The 20,488-nt window shown below is 42.6% G+C and overlaps 1 protein-coding gene across 2 annotated transcripts in view; it reads left to right on the forward strand.

Moving 5' to 3' along the window:
- The window catches only part of STX16 (syntaxin 16), a 32,424-nt gene extending 12,378 nt beyond the window's left edge, over nucleotides 1–20,046 (forward strand). For both annotated transcript variants that reach the window (XM_054980023.1, XM_054980024.1), the window contains exons 2-8: nucleotides 1,528–1,635; nucleotides 2,648–2,788; nucleotides 4,216–4,378; nucleotides 5,816–5,907; nucleotides 7,277–7,420; nucleotides 8,417–8,497; nucleotides 11,763–20,046. In XM_054980023.1, the coding sequence (XP_054835998.1) occupies nucleotides 1,528–1,635; nucleotides 2,648–2,788; nucleotides 4,216–4,378; nucleotides 5,816–5,907; nucleotides 7,277–7,420; nucleotides 8,417–8,497; nucleotides 11,763–11,867 (834 nt within the window). In that variant the 3' untranslated portion in view covers nucleotides 11,868–20,046. The remainder of the gene's footprint in view (nucleotides 1–1,527; nucleotides 1,636–2,647; nucleotides 2,789–4,215; nucleotides 4,379–5,815; nucleotides 5,908–7,276; nucleotides 7,421–8,416; nucleotides 8,498–11,762) is intronic.
- The last annotated feature ends 442 nt before the right edge of the window (nucleotides 20,047–20,488 follow it).

Consider the following 20,488-nt stretch of genomic DNA (forward strand, 5'->3'; position numbering starts at 1 on the left):
CGTGGCTGTGGTCTGGGGACAGGTGCCACAAATGGGCTAATATTACCCAGCTGATGAAAGCCTTTCCACCCGGAGCCTTTTTCATCTCCCTGCCCTGTTCCTCAAAGTTTTCACTATTCGTGCCCTTGACTGGGGTATCTAGAACTATTTTTAATGTCTAGCTTTTCTTATGTGAAGCTTTATATTATGAAGAGTAATATTAGATGTTGCTGGGACTCAGTGTTTAACAAAAGCTCAACCATTCAAAGTTAAAATCAATCACAAAGGTACCTATAATAGATACTGCAATTAAAGTGCTTAGTGCTATTCATATCATACAAATGTAATAATATAATTTATGCTCTATAAATCTGAATCAAAGTAGTCCTCTACAAGGTAGGTGGAGCAACCTTAGAGACCAATGAAATTTGGAAGCTCGAAAGCCCACACCCTGGAAATCTAGTTGGTCTCTAAGGTGTTGCTGGACCCAAATTTTGCTCTTCTACTACAGGCCAAGTCGACTACCCACCTGAAACTATTTTCTGCCAAAGAATGCTATAGGTTACATTACCTGTGAAAATATGCTGTATGCCGTATATGCGAGAATTGTTGTGATTGTGTGAAACTGATCTTCTACTTTTTATTGCAAAATTTGTGTTTTGTTCTCAACTTTTTTTTTTCCTACTTAGCTCTTATATGGCAAAAACTTAGAAACACGTGCCAGGGTAGCATAGGATGCAGCAGTTCATAGCTTTAGGTCTCTGTTTACAGTTTCGCTTCTTAAAAAAAGCATAAATGCCTTAAATTCTATTAATATGCCAAATAGTACAATTTTATATGCTAAGTTATATGTGGTGCTGGTGAGGGCTCTCAAGTCATAGTTGACTTACGGTGTCCGCTGACGGGGTTTCCATGGCAAGAGACACTAACAGAGGTGGTTTACCCTTGCCTCCTCTGCAATCCTTAACTCTCTCGGAGGTCTCCCATCCAATTACTAACCAAGGCTGACCCTGCTTAGCTTCTGAGACAAGATCAGGCTCACCTGGGCTACCCCGGTCAGGGCATTAAGTTATATAAAATGGCATTTTTAAAGCAGTGGAATAAGTTTGGGTTTGATAAGAGAGTGTTGCATTTTTTCCCCCATTTCCCCCCAAGTTTCCATTTCTTTTTCTTGGGGGGAGAGGAAGCCTATTTTTTCCTATGGCTTCAACACTTACAAGAATTTTACATCTCCCTTGGAACCCTTGCAGACAGCCGAGGATTCTAAAGTTTACAGTCTCTTCCCATGTTGCCGGGCCTGTTAAACCTTACTCTCACCTGCACAAATTGAGAGTGCACTCATGCCTTCTCTACGGTTTCCAGGGGAGTTTGTCTGCCACTGTTAATATTTCCTGTAGCAACACTTGATAACACCTGTAAGGTTTCCAGTAGCATCTGTTTGGAAAACTGCTGCACTCTTGCCATAAGACCGGGAGCTTTCGCTCTGGATTTTTACCTGGTAATCTGACTGTTGTGTTCCCCTAAATATGTTGTTTCTACTTTCTGTAGCTTGCTGATGATCGCATGGCACTGGTATCAGGAATCAGTTTAGATCCCGAAGCAGCTATTTGTGTAACTAAGAGATTACCTCCGAAGTGGGTTGACGGCGTGGACGAAGTGAGTTTCTATCTGCTTAGGCGATGTGGTTTTCATGTGAGTGTGTCACAATGGGAGAATATCAGTTAAATATTGGTTAAAGTTGCAGCAATTTATTAACAAAAAAAAAATTAAGGAACTTTAAAGCCCCTGTTGTTCTGATGTTCAAGGCACCAAACCAAGTAAAAAAAAAAACCAACCATCCACAATTCTAAAAATCATGGAATAGAAACTTAGCACACACGGTTCTATGTCTGGTTATGCTATTAATGAGCAGCAATGAAGTTTATTTCCAGTGCTGAATTGCTGGCAAAACAGCCATGTCTGGAAACCTGAGAAAATAGCTGCTCTCTCATTTGCCCTTCCCCAATCAATCTTACCAGTTACACAGCCTTTCCACTCAGAACTTAATGGGAACGATGGAGCACGGTTACTCCTGCAGCTGACTCACTCCTGTTTTCTCCTCCTTGGTCACACTGGAGTGACGCCAAATGATGGAACCATGAAAGTGGCTTTTATGTATATGCTGATCTGTGAACGTTCCAATATAGTGTTCTGCACCTGCAGTGCTTAAAGGATAAGAAAGGTGCTAGGGTTCAACCAGTTGATGTGAAAGCCCTGCCTTCTAATTCTGGAAGTGCAGAGACTGGCTGTGGTTATGTTCAGATGGCACAAAAATGGTATGCTCCAAAATAAGCAGGATGTTGCTATATAGGGCCATGGCTGTGCTTCCTTCCTCTTCTTCCAAACACTGCAGGTGGCCTGCTACAGTGGGAACAATAAGCATTTTTATCGTCAGCCAAATCCCGCCCCCCCCCCATCTCATAATCGGGTTGAAAATGTCTGAAATGTGACTAAGAACCTAAACTTTTCTGCACATAGCTGAAATTAATGCACAGCTTTTCCGTGGATGGCAGATGTGATTTTTCTTAGCAAAGGCACCACCAAATCTTCTGGTATTTCCCAGAAATAATTACTCTGCTTACCTCATCATCTTACGTCTTCTCTCCGATTTTATTTATTGCCCTTTTAGATTCAATATGAGATCTCCAGGATAAAACAGAAGATGAAAGAATTAGCCAGTCTCCATGACAAGCATTTAAACAGACCGACTCTGGATGACAGCACTGAAGAAGAGCATGCGATAGAAATCACCACCCAGGAGATCACACAGGTGCCTCTTGGTTGTTCCCCCCCTCCCCAGTAGTGGATACTGGAGCTTCCATCAGCCATTGAGTTGCCAGGAGCAGTTTTATTCAAAATTATTTGCAACATGGTTTTATACATGTACTACTTACTCTAAAAAGTGCACTCTGCTTAAACTAGGCCTCTTTGGCTCTCAGACATCATCAAAGCCATTTGAAAATTCAGCTTTGTCTCCCTGCCCCCACCAAATAGCCAAAAAGTAGGCATACAGGCCCGTGTAGTGGACTTATGTAATCCGGAGAAACCTAGCTGAGATCTGACTTTTGGAAAAGAAAACAGAACAAGTAATAAGCACACCAATTTTTGTCTTTCCCTAGCATGGCATTATCTTTTAACGGTATTTTGTTTCTTAACAAATGTGAGTTTTCAAAACAAAGGGCGGGGGGGCTGTGGAAGGAGAGCAGGCCGTATCTGTAAAACTTTCTACCTTGCATTTCAGTAGATCTGAGATTGCATTCTTTTGTTGAGCATTTAGGTCTCTGCCGTTTCTTTCTTTAAAAAGTAGCACAATGTGAGGGAAGCTATCACTTACACCACTGGGGTCTCACCTGTGTTAAGTGGCTTTCAGCAGCGCACCTAAACAAAGTTTGGAGTATACTGTTGATTCCAAGTAAAGGATGAATAGTAATTACTGGTTACCAAGAGGTAACTTAAATATATATATAATCGTTTGATAAGGAGGTTTTGTCTTGCTCAGCGGTGACAAGAATCTGACCACTTCCCTGGATTTTTGAGGAGGTGCAGAAGTGTGGTAAGATTCTTCTCACCATTTGGTAAGAAGGTAGAGAAGTGTGATTTACCCAGTGGTTGACATGCACACCGGAGTAAGATACTCCTTGGTAAATAATCATCTCTGCCCATTCATTGCCTGAGATCATCAGTGGAGGCCCTGCTTTGTTGATCTCACTGTGATAAAATAGGTAGTGGCTAAGGGAAAGACTTTTTTTATTATGGGACCCACTTTACGGAAGTTACTTCCAAAGAGATCTTCCTCTTGGGTCACTTTGTCAGCATAGATGTCCATGTTCAGGCTGGCTTTTCCTGATGTTTCAGTGATACTGATGGTGATCTTTCTATTCTGATGAGTCTGAACAGCAAGCAAAAAGGGGTGTTTTTTTTATTGTTGTTCATGCAGGTTTTTAGTATGGTTTCCTTGTAGCTTTTAGGTGCCGCACAGTGTCCTTGAGTACCTTTGTGTAGAGAAGGTAGCTGGCAAATGCTTTAATTACAAATGAGATTCTTCAAGTGTGCTGAGCACATGGGCATGCGCTAGTGTACCGCTTGGTCAGATCAACTGTTTCTGCTCCAGCTTTGTTAAAATGGGAATAATGGCATTCCTGCCAGATGCAATTGGGCCTGTTGTTCTGATACCAATTGAACTTGTTTTCCCGCCAGCTGTTCCACAGGTGTCAGAGAGCAGTCCAGACGTTACACAGCAGGTCTCGTGGCTGTACAGAACAAGAGCAGAGGCTTCTCAAGAACGTCGTTTCTTCCTTGGCCCAGTCCCTTCAGGACCTGTCTACTAATTTTAGACACGGGCAGTCTGACTATCTCAAGCGTAAGCCTAAGAGCCAAATGCTTTCTGTTTATTTATTTTGATTTATTTATTGTCCCCCTTTCTCACTGAGATCCAAAGCGGATTACGTAGGGCATGTGAAATACAATATAATCAACGACTAGGACATTCACTGAACAAAATATAGTAATGAACCACAGTTGGGTCATTCAGTGAACAGATACAATAGGGTATGTTAGAATAAAATTTGAAAACAAGCATCAAGTTGAGCACAGAGATGAAATCTTTCTGAAACAATGCATAGCTAATTTACATGGTGTGTTTAGCAACGTGGAACTCCCTAGTTAGGCACAGCAGACAGCATCCAGTAGTGTAGTATATAGTTCCTGTCCCTACCAAAGCATCTCCGAGCTATTTCTTATGACACAGCCCAACAACAACAACATTTGATTTGTATACCGCCCTTCAGGACAACTTAACACCCACTCAGAGCGATTTACAAAGTGTTTTATTCACAACGGTCACCCTGTGAGGTGGGTTGGGCTGAGAGAGCTCTGCAACTGGAGGAGTAGGGAATCAAACCTGAGTCTCGAGATTAGAGTCTGCTGCTCTTAACCGCTACATTAAACTGGCTTTGAGTAGAAAGTCCTCCTGAATCATTCAGTTTGCATATTTGCCGAGCTTACTACGAAATTGAGCTCTTGCCAGCTCTCCCTTGACCCAGTGGGCTTTAAAACAGTACTCCACCATTGCAGACCACTTCATGATGGTCCATCTGTCCCCACTGACGTGACTCTGCATGTTGGAATCTTGTTTATCTGCTTCATTTATCATCTGCTTTTCTTATTGAGACTTAAGGAAGATTACCAGAGTTAAAACCAATGCAGCTGAAACAGTTTACGTACTATCAACAACACTGTTAAACAAGATTACAAAATGCGAGCAGTATGCTGTTTGTGTACTATCTACAATAGCCATATAATGTATACAACAAACAATATAACAAACCTTGATTACAAAATGAGGGAAAGAGAGCGACCGTATGGTGCATTACCATGGCAAAGCAATGAAAACTTCCTAAAATTTCAAAGACATTAACCGTGGCCCTATTTTTTTTAAAAAAAAACAGTCTCCTTAACTATTCTGTTTCACACATACTGTGGAATGATAGAAGTGTCGGAGCCTTCCTGATCCCATTAGGCAGACCGTTCCATCAGGAGGGACCGAAAAGTCCATCAATCGCTGCTAGCAACAGTGGATGAATGCTACTGGGGAGCACCACCAGAGAGGGGGCTATTCATACCCCTTCTGGGGGCAACTGGGTGGCCGCTGTGTGAAACGAGACGCTGGACTAGATGGAAGTTTGTGCCAATCCGCCACTGTTTCTCATCTGTTCTTATGAGTAAAACCCCTTGTGAGTCTGCCACATTTTATAAATGCCATAGTTGTGATTCTTGTCCTGCTTCCTACACTTTATAGGCATGAAGAATCGAGAAGAAAGATCCAAACATTTCTTCGACACTTCAGTCCCCCTTATGGATGATGGCGAAAGCACTACTATATATGATCGGGTATGTATTTTGATGTCTGTTTTAAGCCGCTTTGACTTCCAGAAGATAGAAAGATGGCTAACAAATGTTATAAATAAATAAATAAGTTAAAGGATAACTTGCTTGGAAAGGCATGCTCATAATGTTCATCCGGGGGGGGGGCGAGAATTGAGTGGTCCTCTAAAAGCAAATTACATGTGTATCATATCAGTTCCCAGACAAATATGTATCATATCTGTGATGGGTGGCTGGTCATTTTATGTTGTATCTTTTAATGACAGCGTTTGCATATGTTGTTTCAGGTGGGTAGCCATGTTTATCTGTAGTGGCAAACTAAAATTCAGGTCACGTAACACCTTGGTAGTGGAGAGTGCCCTCAAGTCATAGCTGACCCCTGGTGGGGTTTTCAAGGCAAGAGACTAACAGAGGGGGTTTGCCATTGCCTGCCTCTGCAACCCTGGTCTTTGTTGGAAGTCTCCCATCCAATTACTCACCAAGGCCAACCCTGCTTAGCTTCTGAGATCTGACAAGATCAGGCTCACCTTGGCAACCAGGTCAGGGCCATGTAGCACCTTATGCCAAATGAGTCAAAGCTCATTTTAATAATAATGATAATAATAATAATAATAATGCACATATATACCGCTCTTCTAGACAGATTAATTTCCCTCTCAAAGCTGTGAACAAAGCCAGTGTTATTATCCGCACAATACAGCTGGGAAGCTGGGGCTGAGAGGAATGGCTTACCCAAGGCCGCCTACTGAGCTCATGGCAGCAGTGGTATTCGAACCAGCAGAGTGCCCATCCACTTAACCACTATGCTACAGCCACTATAGTCAGATACAAATAAGAATGAAGATCCCTCAGCCTTTCTATCCAGGTCAGAAGGTGGGAGGGGAGTGACCGGGTAGGGCCAGTTGGAGTCAGGATGCAGAGGTACTATGCAAAACATCCCCTTGATTCGAGCAAGCCAATTTGCATAGGTTGTACAGGGAAAATGAAGCAAGCCAATAGCACAGGACTGTCTATGCTAGCTCAGCAGGAACTCTTGCGGGAGATTTTTCTAATCCCTTCGTCTCAGATCCCTAGAGAAATTTTGAGTCAAGTGAAAGCTGGTTTACTGGGACCCAGAAATGGATCTAAGATTGATTTTTATCAGTGGCATCACTGAAACTCTTTTAGAAGTTTTTTTTAAGATGGGGAAGAGCAAGGAAAGAAAAATAAAAAAGAAGAAATGACTCCCGAGTTGCTTGTTGGGGGTTAAAGAGAGTTTTGGAGTTTGAAAGTGTCAGAGGTTGCTGTGTGGTTCATGGAACACCTGTGGTCTCTGTCCTGTTTGGTATTATAACATAATAGGCAATGTTTACCAGCTATGCTTTGTTTTTTAAAGGGCTTTACGGATGACCAGTTAGTATTGGTGGAACAAAACACGCTGTTGGTGGAAGAACGGGAGCGAGAAATCCGGCAAATTGTACAGTCCATTTCTGATCTCAATGAAATTTTTAGGGATTTAGGATCAATGATAGTAGAACAGGTTAGTGGCATGATCTTTCCTATGCTGAGCTCCATTTATAGATACAAGAATGCTTCCCTTTGGTGCAGAGTCTTAGTGAAAAAACATTGACAATTTTAGGCGCATTTGCACTTCACCCGGCTAGCATATGTGAGTACAGTTCGGTTGGCTAAAGTGAGCAGACTGTGTTGCAGGAAAAGATAGCACAGGCCAAGTTGATCCGAAAAGATTTCGTCCTGGCCCAAAGTGAGTCGCTGTAAACATTGGCTTATTGATATAGAAGATTACAATTGCACAACTGGCTGAGCCAAACCTGTAAGATGGTTGTAAGCAGAAGAAACTCTTTAGCTGTAACTTCCAAAATTAGCACTATAGTTTTAATTGCCACTGTATTTGAGTCGACTGGGCATAATGCCCTTTTGGATTGGCAGAAGTGTCAGATCCTGTTTGGGAAAAAAAAACCACTCGTGTGCCCCGATTTGAAAAAAAGGACATTGGGGGTGTAATTGAGGATTAAAGCGAATTGGCAGAGTAGAGTGCCAATGAAGAAGAAATTGGGTGCACTGATGGCAGCCCTGTTTAGACTGCTTTCAGATCTGGCTGCCTCTTGGAATGGCCTTCCTTCCTCCCTCCCTCCCTCCCTCCCTTCCTTCCCTCCCTCCCTCCCTCCCTTCTTGCTGTGGTTCCTAAACTGTCTAGGAACTTTCCTCTTAGCTCAATGCCTCAATTGAATCCATTCTCTCAACAGAGAAGGCATCAAATCCGCTACCACATTTTCTTTCCTCATCGTTCCTTTCACCCAGGAACAGAGACAACATCGATCGAGATGTTTGAGTTACATTTGGGTGCTGGATCCAGCGCTTCTTTGATGGGCAGGACATTAAGATGGCTTCTGTAAACAGCTGTCCAGTACTTGCTGCTTTCCCACTTCTGTAGCATTTGTAGGACGGCATCATCTTCGTTTGTTCTGGAATTTTATTCATACTGCGGAACTGACCTGTGACGTTCTTCATTCAGGGTACTGTTCTGGATAGGATCGACTACAATGTTGAACAATCATGCGTTAAAACAGAAGAGGGCTTGAAACAGCTACACAAGGTAAACACGCAGAGGGTATTAAGGTGCAGTATTCCTCACCCCAATATTCTGCTCTTTTTGTAGGGACAGCCATAAAAGACAGTAGAAATTTGAGGCAAAGTATCGGCAAGCAGAGGAGCCGTGGTTCCGTCGTGGCATGCAGAAGGTCCCAGATTCAGCCCCTGACATCTCCAGTTAAGAGTCTTGGGCAGCAAGTGCTGAGAGAGAGCAAGAGAGGTTGCAAAGATCTACTGGAGGCCTTTGCAAGTTGCTTCCATCAGAGTGCAAAATACTGAGCTAGGTGGACCGGTGATCTTCAGCCGGTTGTTTTCATGGAACTGCAACAAGGGGTGAATACAACAGATCAGTGCTGTTTAGACACCTTGGACCATGTGGTTGGATCCTGCACATCCATTCCACTAACAGAGGTGCATTTCTCCAGAGGAAGAAGGCTTTTTTCCGAGCATTGTGTAAGAGGCAAAACTTCCTTCCACTACAAGAAAGCACATCCCAAGTTAGCTGTGTCCTTAATTAAATATCTGGTTTTCCTAAATGATCACATCTCAGTCAATTAAGCTGCTGCTTTCCCCAGGCATCAGAGCCATCTGTGCATTTTCCTCCTCAAATCTCTCGATACTTCCCTTGATCTTAGATATAGATCCTGTTTTAGAGGTAATTTCAAAATCTGGATCTTCACTTCAAGGGCCCTAACCTGGATGGCCCAGGCTAGCTTTCAGATCTGAAAAGTTAAGCGGGGTGGACCCTGATGGCTGCTTGGATGGGAGATGACTAAGGAACGCCAGAGTCTATAGCTAGAGACAGACAATAGCAAACCGCTGCTGTTTGTCTCTTGCCTTGAAAATCTTGTGGGGTCACCGTAAGTCGAGTTGCAACTTGTATTTTCAGTTCCAACTTTTAAACTATATCAGCAATTTTAATTTGCTGTGTTCATATTTTTAGGGGAAATAGAGGAATTTGTGCGCTGAAATTTGGTGAATTGCTTTTTTTTTAAATATAAGCTCCCTTTTAAAATGGAAAGTTCCTCCTTATAGCTAAACAGATCTTGTTGGGGGTGGACCCTTTTGAGGAGTATTGCACCTAATTATTCATTCTACTCAGCCTAATTCTCTAAGTTAAACCTACCTTCCAAGGCTGTTGTGAGGATAAAGTGTATGCAACCCAGAGCTCTTTGAATAATGTGTCAGATAAAAATGTAGGAAATAACCTGGCATGGGAAATGCACACGTGTGTAGCTTTAAAAGCAACAAGATAATGACTTCCTCTGTGAATAAACGTACCACCTTTTGTTCTAAGACTTATTAAGGTTAAAGGGCACACTTTAAATGCTTACATGCATTCACCAGCCATAGACAATAGAGTTTTCCTGTTTACAGGATAGAAAAGGACAGCTGTAGACTTGCACAGGTCCAGATGCTGAATGGTGCCTTCGCCATGTGCATGCAGTCTTTTGTGGAAGCTGGATTATGTTATAATGATGGGCCACGTGCTACCATTTCAGATGTACTCAGTTGACTTTGCCTAATTGTTGCTCACATAACCAGTGAAACATCCTTACCTTTCATTCTGTTCGCACCAGCACATTCGGATCCTATGGCATCTCTCTGCTTGCAGTGCACAGGCAGGTTTTCACTGGCAGAGGTGGCATCAGTCATAGAGAAAGAGAGTGCTTGGGCAAACAGTAGCACTGATGCCAGTGATTCTACTTCCCCAAATGCAGTACAGAAACAGAACTGCAGTTAGGTCGTTGAATGCTCCGTAAGAACTTAGGATCTAAGCTGTTGTCAGTGAGAATTAGAAATGGGCACGAACCAGGAAAAAAGAACTGTGTAGTTCGTCGCATTTCACGAACCACGAATCACAAACTTTCACGAACCTGCCCTGGTTCATGAACCAGTTTGGTTCATGAAAACGTTACTTCCGGATCAGCAAATTGTCGCTTCTGGATCAGCAGAAGGTCTGCAGAAAGCCCATCCCTGGTTGCCTAGGAAACTGATTGGTCGGTGCCAGGCTGTCTGCATTGACGAACCGAAAAACGAACCGGCTTAAAGTTCATGGCAGTTTGTCAGAAATGGGCTCTGATGAACCGCGGTTCGTGAACCGTGAATCAACCCGGTTCGTGTTGAACTTTGGTTCATATTTCAGTTCATGTCCATCTCTAGTAAGAATACAAGTCTTTATTAGTGTACTTGTCAGGACTGCCACACATGCACACAGATGAACACGCTTTTACCAGTGTTTGTAGTCAGCGTTTTCAAATCCAATTATCTGAGGCCCCTCTCTGTTGATTCCTGCCCTCTGTCCCTTATGGGCTCTCATTGGGAATGAAGCAATACTCTGTTTTACCAACAATGCTTGCTTTCCTTCAGCACAAGAAGTGGAAAGATCCTCTTACATCAGTGAAGACTCCTTGAGCAGGAGAAAATAGCAGTAATTAGTGGAATGGATCCAGGGGATCCAATCCTCTGTGCTGATGAAAGAAGTTTCTTTACTTTCTGACTTTTTCAACCAAATACTCAAGGATCAAAGGACTATGATCAAGTGCCCATAAGAGTTGTAAGGGACCTCAAGGGTCATTCACAACTACACCCCCAGTGACCGTCCACCACCCCCACCCCGGTCCATGCCCAGAAGATGGCAAAACACTGTCAGGATCCCTAGCCAAACGGCCCTGGGGGAAATTGCTGCCTGACCCCAAGGTGGTGATCGGCATTACCCTGGGCATGCAAGAAGGGGTCATGAGAACTAGGCACTGATGTAACCCTTCCTGCCCTCCCTCTCATGATCTGCCCAGATTCACAGAATCAGCGTTGCTGTCAGATGGCCATCTAGCCTCTGCTCAACAACCTCCAAAGGAGAGCCCACCTTCTGTCTGTCTTTAGAGCATGGAAAAATTGGGGAGGGGGGGGATCAGAGCCAGTAGTCAACAGAATCATTTGAATGTTCAAAGGCCCCACGGAGCCATTAACATGCAAAGCTGTCTTATACTGAATCGTACCATTGGTCTCTCCAGGTCAGAGCTATCTTCTCTGCCAGGAAGTGCTCTCCAGGGTCTCCGGTAGAGGTCTTTCCAATCACTTCTTGCCTGACCTTTTTTTTTTAACTGGCGCTGCCGTGAATTGAACCTGAGACCTTCTGTGTGCATAACAAATGCTCTACCACCAAGCCGCAGGTCTTCCCCAGTGTTGCATTGTTTCATTAAATCCCGAGAGTAAAAAAAGATCTACCTGAGCCAGCGTACTAATTTACTTCTCTTCTGTACCTACAGGCTGAGCAGTACCAAAAGAAGAATCGCAAGATGCTTGTCATTGTAATTTTGTCTGTAATAGTAATTGTCCTTATCATTGTTCTCATTGGTGTAAAATTTCGCTAGGTCGCACTCCAATGATGATCACTTTGTGTGGATGTATGTTTAGGGTGGGGGGATTTGATTTTTGACTCCGATGTGAATGAGGTGAAACCCGCCTTCTGGAAAAGCTGCCTTGGAATGAATGTATAAGCCCTAGCGGCACAGTCTGTGCAATGTGTCTGTCAAAAAGCAAACATGCCTTTTTTCTGTTTTACATGCTCAGTGATATGTGAGGTTTCCATAAGTGTGTGCATAAATCCTGGGGACCTTTTTAATTATTGCTACAGGATTAGATACCTGGTTATTTATCCAGGCAGCTGAAAAATTTAAACTATAATTAAGGACTGTATAATTTCAGAAAGTACTCTGATTACTTTCAGTGTTTCACAACTGTATGCTATCATTGGTAATCTTTTATGTTACCGTTAATCTTAGATGTTGTCAGCTGTCTAGGATTTCTTTTGGATAGGATACCAAAAAACTATAATTTGGAGGTGAAAAATGCCTTAAAGTTTAAAAAAAAAACACTATTTGGTTTCACTTAAGCTTCCTCCAGATTTTCACTTTCATCTTTTTAATAATATAATAAGTGAAACCTTTAGAAACACCAAATAATTTACACCCGCTGATTTCATACCACTACAAATCTCTATTTAGAAGTGTAAATAGCATCCGAACGGTGATCAGTGCTATACATTTAAACAGTTATCGTTACTTTTTAAAGTTCAAGTAAGCATAAATGTATTCCTACCATCATGCACTGTTTTCTTCTGTATGAGTTTCGAAACACTTGAATATCAAGCCTCAAAATGAACACAGATTCTTTTCTGCCCCTCTCCCCCCCCTACTTGCATACATGCCTAAGGCTTTCTGATTATAAGGGTAAAGTTTGGCTTATTTCATCCTGTACTTGCAGATAACTGAATGGCAAAAAGCATGGTGCTTGCCCACGCATGTAACAAACTGGACGAAGTAAGCTAGCTGGTGAGGGTACTGTTTTAAAAATGTATCGGGATCAAGTCCCTTAAGAGAAGAAGTCTTGTCCTTTGCTGTCCAGCTGCAGAGAAGACGGACGAGACATTTTGGAGTGCTCTTCAGCTGTGATTAAGTGCTGTTCTACTGTACGTCAGGATTCTTGGGTTCTTAGGCAGCAGGTGGCTGCACAGAGAGATGACTTTATGCTGTGGAAATATTAGCAGTTTAATAGGATCCTAAAAATGCTGTGCAATTTTAGGGACCTTGGCTTCAATCCTGATTTTTTTTTAAAAAAAAAGCATTCAGTATTGAATAATTTATTTAAAGTGTGCAGTGTTGTCTTTTTCTGTTTCCTGGTCGCCTCATGCCCTCTATTAACAGAGAACACAGACAGTAACCATTGTATTATAGGCCTATGCACCGACTCTTCCCAACCTTTTCTCTCTCATTCAGCTCTTCCTGCTGTTTAGAGTTGGGGGGGGGGGAATGGTTGCAGAAACTGTTGGATCATGCCGGAGTTAGTCTTCTCGGTTTCGGGGCAAAGCGTTCTGAACTGAGAAGGTCTCCTGCGTAAGTTTCGTCTGGCTGGCGAGGTGCAAGAGAGCTGTGCACTGTCATCAGCCTGTCAGGGTACATCATGTGCGCTGCCCTCCTTTGCGGTGATCGATCTCCCTTTGTGAAGCCCATCTGGGTTTATGGAGCCAGATCTCTGTGATGGCTCAGAATAACCTTGGTGGCTGTTGATGCAGTGGAGTCCTGGACTTGCTGCCAGTACGAACGTTCAGAATGCAACTAGCTTAAAACTAAACAGGGGATTGAGAACGGCTTCAGCCAGTTTGTGTGCATCTGTTGTACAGCTGCAACATACTGCAGCACTACATGGAGGAACCTCTTCCATAAGCAGGGAAAGGCTCAGATGGAGCAATGTTTTCGGGAGTAATACATGCCGGGATGTACTATCGCAGATCCATGAATTGTCCCCTCGTTGCAGTGTGAATGCATTGCATGGGTTAAGAGAGTGGTCCTTTTGGACAGGAGCTTGGATTAGATAGCATTTGGGCTCCTTCCTTCTCTGATTCTGTATATAGGAGGCTCAGCTTCCATGGGCTGGTGTTCTAAGGTGTAGTTGTCGCAGAGAAGATGATAAACCTGTTCCTAGACTCTGCTGCTTCAGACTGCAGTTGAGGGTGGGGGGAGCTCACAAGATGGAATGATTGCATAGAAAACAGCAAGAGACATCCGTATGCATAGAAAACTAGCATATCCTGGGAAAAGTAGGTGACAATCCCTAGCTAGCTTTCTGTGTGGAATAAAACTCAGCATTCTGTCATGCGAATTCTCTCTCCTGCTGAAATGGTGCAACTCACTAGTTCACCTCCTCAGTGGCAACTAGGTCCAGAGTCAACTGAACACTCGAGAAGGGCATTAATCCCTCTCTATCTCTCTGGCCCTCTTTGATCAACTCAGTCTTCTCATGCTGAAATCTTACATAAAAGCAATCTATAGATCACCGGGAACTATAGAAAAACAAAGGGGCACGCAAATGCACTTGGGAGTCCATGGGTGCAAAAACACTAAAGCAATGCAAGTTGTCATGTCTGCCTTGCATTGGTATGATAATTTTTTTAAAAAAAATGGAGTACTATCAGTGTACAATGTGCACCCTTCTGCCCCCCAAAGCTTACTGTTTAATTAGTACAGAAGACCAATTAAACTAAATGTGTTCAGATTTCATTTCAGAATGCATAAGAAGGGAAGGATAAAGCAAGCGTACAAATGACTGAAATATTCCCGAGTCTCAGACTGTTCCTTGAGGGTTCTGCTGGGCCAGGAGAGTTAGTGAACACGTACTGATTGCCAGGTCTCCTCTTCAGCTGCAGTGTTGTGTAATATAAGGTACTGCAGCAGCAGCAGGTGTCTCGCTGCTCGTGTTCTTGTGGGTTCTTTTAATTTATCTATTTGGTTAGGTTATCTAACCCCCTCTAGTCTTAAAGCAGCACATCTCAAACCAAAGGCGATTAAAAAAACCAGGAACAGCGCAATCGGATGTTTATTTTTTGGTTAATAAAATACCCAGATATATTTAACTGTAAATATTGATGCAGATGAGTGCATTTTAGTATACGTACAACCATGTACATTCTTTTGAGTTAGAATCAGTATTGGAAGGAACCTCTAGGGTCATCTAGTCTAACCCCCTGCACAATGCAGGAAATTCACAGTTACCTCCCCCCCACACCCCCAGTGACCCCCCCCCACCCTGCTTCATGCCCAGAAGACAGCAAAACCGTCAGGATCCTTTGCCAAACTGGCCTGTGGAAAATTGCTACCTGACCCCAGGGTGGTGATTGGCATGTAAGAAAGACCACGAGAACTAAGCACTGATGTAACCCTCCCTCTCATGATCTGCCCAAGTTCACAGGATAAGCATTGCTGTCAGACGGCCATCTAGCCTCTGCTGAAAAACCTCCAAAGGAGGAGGAGTCGGTCACTTAACTGCAAGGACTGAGTCTCGTTAGCTTCTGGGTTCTTCATTTTGCATTTTGATTTTTTTTCTTTTTAAAGTCCTCAAACTCCCCTGGGCCAAGCTAATATAATAAACATGATCCAGATGATCCATAATCAGAACTTTCTTGCATGTTCTTTTTAAATCAAAGCTGCTTGATCTTTCTATGAGAAACACTCTTCCCATGTTGCTTTGAAAGTTTTTCTCTGCTACAATTTAATTTTCACCCCGTTCCTTGAAGCAGAGGTATATGCCCTGCAGAGAAAGCCCTGCTGCTCCCGCACCTGATTTCCCCTTCTGCTGCTGCTACTTTGATCTTTAAAAAAAAAAAAAACGCCAGAAAATCCTAATCATAGATCTACTACTTCATACCTATTTTGGCTTTTATTCGCAAAGCAAAGCTGCAGTACGTGGGGTCAGCATTTTGTAAAGATGTTTTCCTTGCCAGTGTGGCTAAAAAATGTGAAATTGTTTTGGGAAAGTGCCATTTGGGAAGAAGAATAAACCACAGGAAGTAAATGGTGGCAAATCTTGGTTCATTTCTCTAGCTTTTAAAATGTTAAATAAGAACTTGGAAATGAACATGAAAAATGGACCGCAAGACACTCTAGAAGCAGCCTGAGCTGAGACGGTAATCTTTAATATGCTTCTTGAGGTTGGCGGTGGGCAAACTAAGGGAGACGTCGAAGGGGAAGGGCATCCTAGAGACAGCTAGGGAAAATTTACTCAAGCATTCTTCTGGGTATATGCAAACTCTTAAGTGGGCCATCTCTGAGATGCAAGAATTAAAGAAAAAAACATGGCACTTTGTTTGCAGAGCTTTATAGGACTTTGTAGAAAGACTTTCTGAGGTTTCATTCGCATATTGTACTTCATCCATTGATAAGCTTATCATGCACTTGTGTTTTCTAAATGTTAAAACAAATCTGCATTTGCTCTGAGAAACTTTAACTTGGTTTGAATAATCCTAGTATCTGAGGTGGACTAAATGTAAGATATGTACATTCCAAAGGGATTTGCGGTCTTGAGGTCTCTTCTGTTTAGGCACCATAGTTTCAGTGTAAGGCCATTATAGATTTAAGAAGAAATGCAGTATCTTTTAAGGTTTTTTTTTTTTACTACGTTTCACATTTTCCAGGCCAACCTTGTTCTAGGGGCTGTATTAAACACTGATGTGATGTTCGCTCAGCCAAGAGGTCATCACGTTTCACATTTGATGATTAAGACCCGTGAAGCAGCAGTGAAGTTAAAGAGTAACAGTGAGTTGACAGATTTCATGCTGAATGTCCTATCTATTCATGTTGTATTCCTTTCGGTAGCTTTTTGCATAGCTAAGGAGACATGGTTAACTCTTCTGCAGTATTTCCCTGCGGATCTCACCACTGCCTGTTTAGCAAAAACTCTGCCCTTGGCTTAAAAATGACTGCAAATTTTGATCTCTGAAGCAAGTCCAATGGCTAAAATTTATTCCCCTTTAACAGTTTGGGAGACTCAAGGGTGAAAATGACTTGCTCTTTTTGTTAGTGGCTTGAGTATAATTTGAAAAGAGGCTGAAGGGTGAAGAAAGAGGTCACAATTCTGCTCCGTGGTCACAGAAAGTTCCTCACCCGTAGCGTAAACATGACTTTCACCTTGTCCTACATGGAACACAAATGCTGGTTTGGTTCTTAATCTTGCCTCTGCCCTTATGCTGCAGGTGGGAGGCTCTCTGGCTCTTGTGGCATATTTGTCTATGTGCATGCTTCTTTTGACTCTTAGAAGAGCATCTTAGCATGGACAATTCCTTCCCTCTGGTCAGAAGGCAGGTCTTGCCTTTAACATCCTGTCTCCATCAGGGCCAAGCTACAAGTGATGAATGACACTTGAACGGCAAGTGAACAGACACGTGTATTCCTCCCTGTTCACTTACGCTCCACTTGATCACATAGTGATCATTCGTCCCTTGTAGCTTGGCTCTTAGTGTAAGCAAACCCTCTTCCTCAGTTCATTTCCTGTCTAGGGAAGGAGTGAAGGCTGCTAGAAGAGTTCTTCCCTTCTCCAGACTCTCCTTTCTGTCCCTCTTACACTGTTACCGGGCGGAAACGTGTTTCCTTGTAGTGGTTACATTGCTTTGTGGAGTAACAGAGCTAGGAGACCTGTCCATCAAAAAGAAGACTGTTCTTTCCACAAGAACAAGGTAGCACTAAAAGCAGATCCAATGTTCACGTTGTAAGTTCAGCTCAAGGTTTATTTCCACCACTCTCAGGGAGTTTTTTGTTGTTCTTTTTTGCCCCAAATCATGTAATCCTAAAGAGAAGTTCTGGCATACAATGGATGTCTGCAGGGCTGAGAATTTACCTGTGCAGGAAATCTGATTAGTTGTCCCATCTCATACCATCCACCTGTACAACAGAGAGTAGGTTTCTACATCTACTTTAAGTAGATGGTTAGGACAGTCCATCATTCAGGCACAAAGCAAATGTTCCACAAGAAGCGACAGCCTGCTTTTATGTGCAGCCGTTACGTCAGTGGCATTTGACTGAAATTCTTCAGCAGCAGAGATCTGCAAAACAGCCACGTGAGATTCCGCCTCCTCATACATATGTTCCTTGCCTTGGCTGACACAGCCTTTGAGATACGTATAACCAACAAAAATTATGACACCCATTCCAGCCAGACATTCCAGGGTCTGAAATTAATGGCGGGTGTCTCATCATAATAGCTCAAACTCTTTTCCTGCCATTTATTATGCTTGCAGTTTTCAGGCTCACCTAAATCTCTTAATGGAAAATTAATGGTTTTCTTTGTGGCTTGGGAAGATTCTGAACTGAAGAAGAGGATAGATCAATATGTGTAGCCATGTTAGTCTGTCTGTAGCAGTAGAAAAAAGTAAGAGTCCAGTAGCACCCTATAAGACTAACAAAATTTGTGGTAGGGTATGAACTTTTGTGAGTCACAGCACACTTCTTCAGATAAACTGAAGAATCTGAAACATGTGAAGTGAGCTGTGACTCACGAAAGCTTCTATCGACTTATAGGTCCTACTGGACTCTAGTATCTGAAGAAGTGTGCTGTGACTCACAAAAACTCATATCCTACCACAAATTTTGTAACAGGTGCTACTTGTCAGAGACTGCCAACTTAGATCTCAAAGAACTTCACTGCACGAGTCCACAGATGCATGAGTTAGTTTTAATGATAACCTAAGAGTGCAGTACAGAAGACATCTCTTGACTGGAATGCTTGTTCCCTCCCCCTGCTAAGTATTAAACCCTTCAAGCACAACCCCCCCTATCTAAGCTCTAATTTCCCATCTACGCAGTGAAAGCAGGAAAAGTAAAAGCAAACTAGAATTGTTTTGTCTTTCTCCAACCAACTGGCCACATCTCTGTAGCAGTGCTGATAACCGCATTCCTTCTCACAGCTTCCCACAGCAACATGTAATGTTTCTCAGGCTGATTTGATACAGAGGCTCCAATAGCACTCTTAAATCATGGCATCGGAGATCAGTGAACAGTGAACCACCAATTCCTCAAAGTATGACAGGGGCCACCCTGACACTACCGGACTCTTGCTCTTTTCTACTGAAGGAAGAGCATGACTCCACTGTTTAGAGAGACAGGAAGTTCGAGGAATTACCCATGCTAAGATGCCCTCACTACTTCAGAGCTGAAGGAACTTCCACAGTAAGTCCAATGTTATAGCAACAAAAAACCTTCCAGGACTTTAACTGAGCACTGATAGGGGCAGTAGGTTGACAATGTCATCTGCACTAGCCAATAGGCGCCCCCAAACGGCTCCCTCTAGTCCTGTGCTATATGAGTGCAAAGCAGTGTTTTCACGGTGCAAAGATGCTTCCCAGCCACCACAGCTGCGCTGAAAACGTTCCAGTTCCGCTTAAGAATGTGTTGCCAATTGTCTTGCCTGCCTTTGCCTTGACAATCATACAGAAGGAGGAAGGATCTTCCCCTTCAGGCTCTTTAAAAACCATAGATCTTAAAACATGTTCAGCTTTGTGTATTAACCAAGATGTTCCTGTGGGAGGGTTAGAATAAAATGGAACCCCTACGTAGCCGATTTCGGAAAGAAACAGAAGTCAGCATAACCATCTTTAGAGTTAGGTATCGGGCTTACGGTCTGAATGCCACTTTGTGGTTAAGGAAGCATTTTGTCATGTAAAAGTTTTCTGAATTTTATTTTCCTAGCAGTAAAGCAAAAAAAAATGTTGCTTATGCCACACTTTGACTATTTATTCTGTCAAACACACTTTTTGGGGGGAGGAGGTCAATTTAGATCTTGGACATTTGCTATTCCTTTTTCCTAGTTGTTATGAAAGCTTCGTATAAGCCTTGTACATACAGCCTTTCTCAAAGCAAGTTTCAAGGCATTCATGCTTTCCCTGGCAATGGAGCAGATTATATTTAGAGCTCTGTGTGTGTGCTTAAATACACCCCTCTTGCTTTTCATCACAGCCTCAAACTGTAAATGTAGAAATGTTTTAAATAATTAAATAAATAAAAATTGACATTCAGTTCTACAGCAAATTTCTTCCACTGCTTCACTGTAGGGTCTTTAATGAAAGCAGGTATTTGTTTCCGATCGTCTTTTTTATAACAAGTTGCTACCCAAATCTATGGTGCGTCCAACATAGAAGGTCTCATGACTTTATCCAACTATGTACAGTATATTTTCTTCCATTTCTCTGTGAACAATTTGTAATGTATGAATAAATGGTTAAAATTCCAGGCTGATGTGCTAAATGTAGTGTTGTGTTTAAAGCCCTCTTCAAGGAGAACTTTCCAAATATCTTTAAGGGCCTTTCATCAGTTGAATTTTGGCTATGGTAGAGGTCTGTCTGTCTGGTTTCTCTTAGCTAAACAACGCTTTCAGCTTCTAGTTATTTTCATTTTAATCTAGAACTTCTACTAGTGTTATACTATAATAATATTTTAAATTTAATACAGAACTTCTGCTACAATACAGAGCTGTTACTGTCTGCAGGGCTGGGTTCCAATATCCCTAGGATTTATCAGGAATGGGATAATTTCACGGCTTATGTGCTACAATCCTTTACATACACAAATGAATGGCTTCTGTGTTTCCTTAATACACTCCCCTCCTACACTTTTGTGACTCCTAAAGTACCTTATTACTTAAATCGAATGTCCGCAAGCACTGTCTCTCG

The sequence above is a fragment of the Eublepharis macularius genome, chromosome 5 (assembly GCF_028583425.1).
Source record: "Eublepharis macularius isolate TG4126 chromosome 5, MPM_Emac_v1.0, whole genome shotgun sequence".
NCBI classification, from domain to species: domain Eukaryota; kingdom Metazoa; phylum Chordata; class Lepidosauria; order Squamata; family Eublepharidae; genus Eublepharis; species Eublepharis macularius.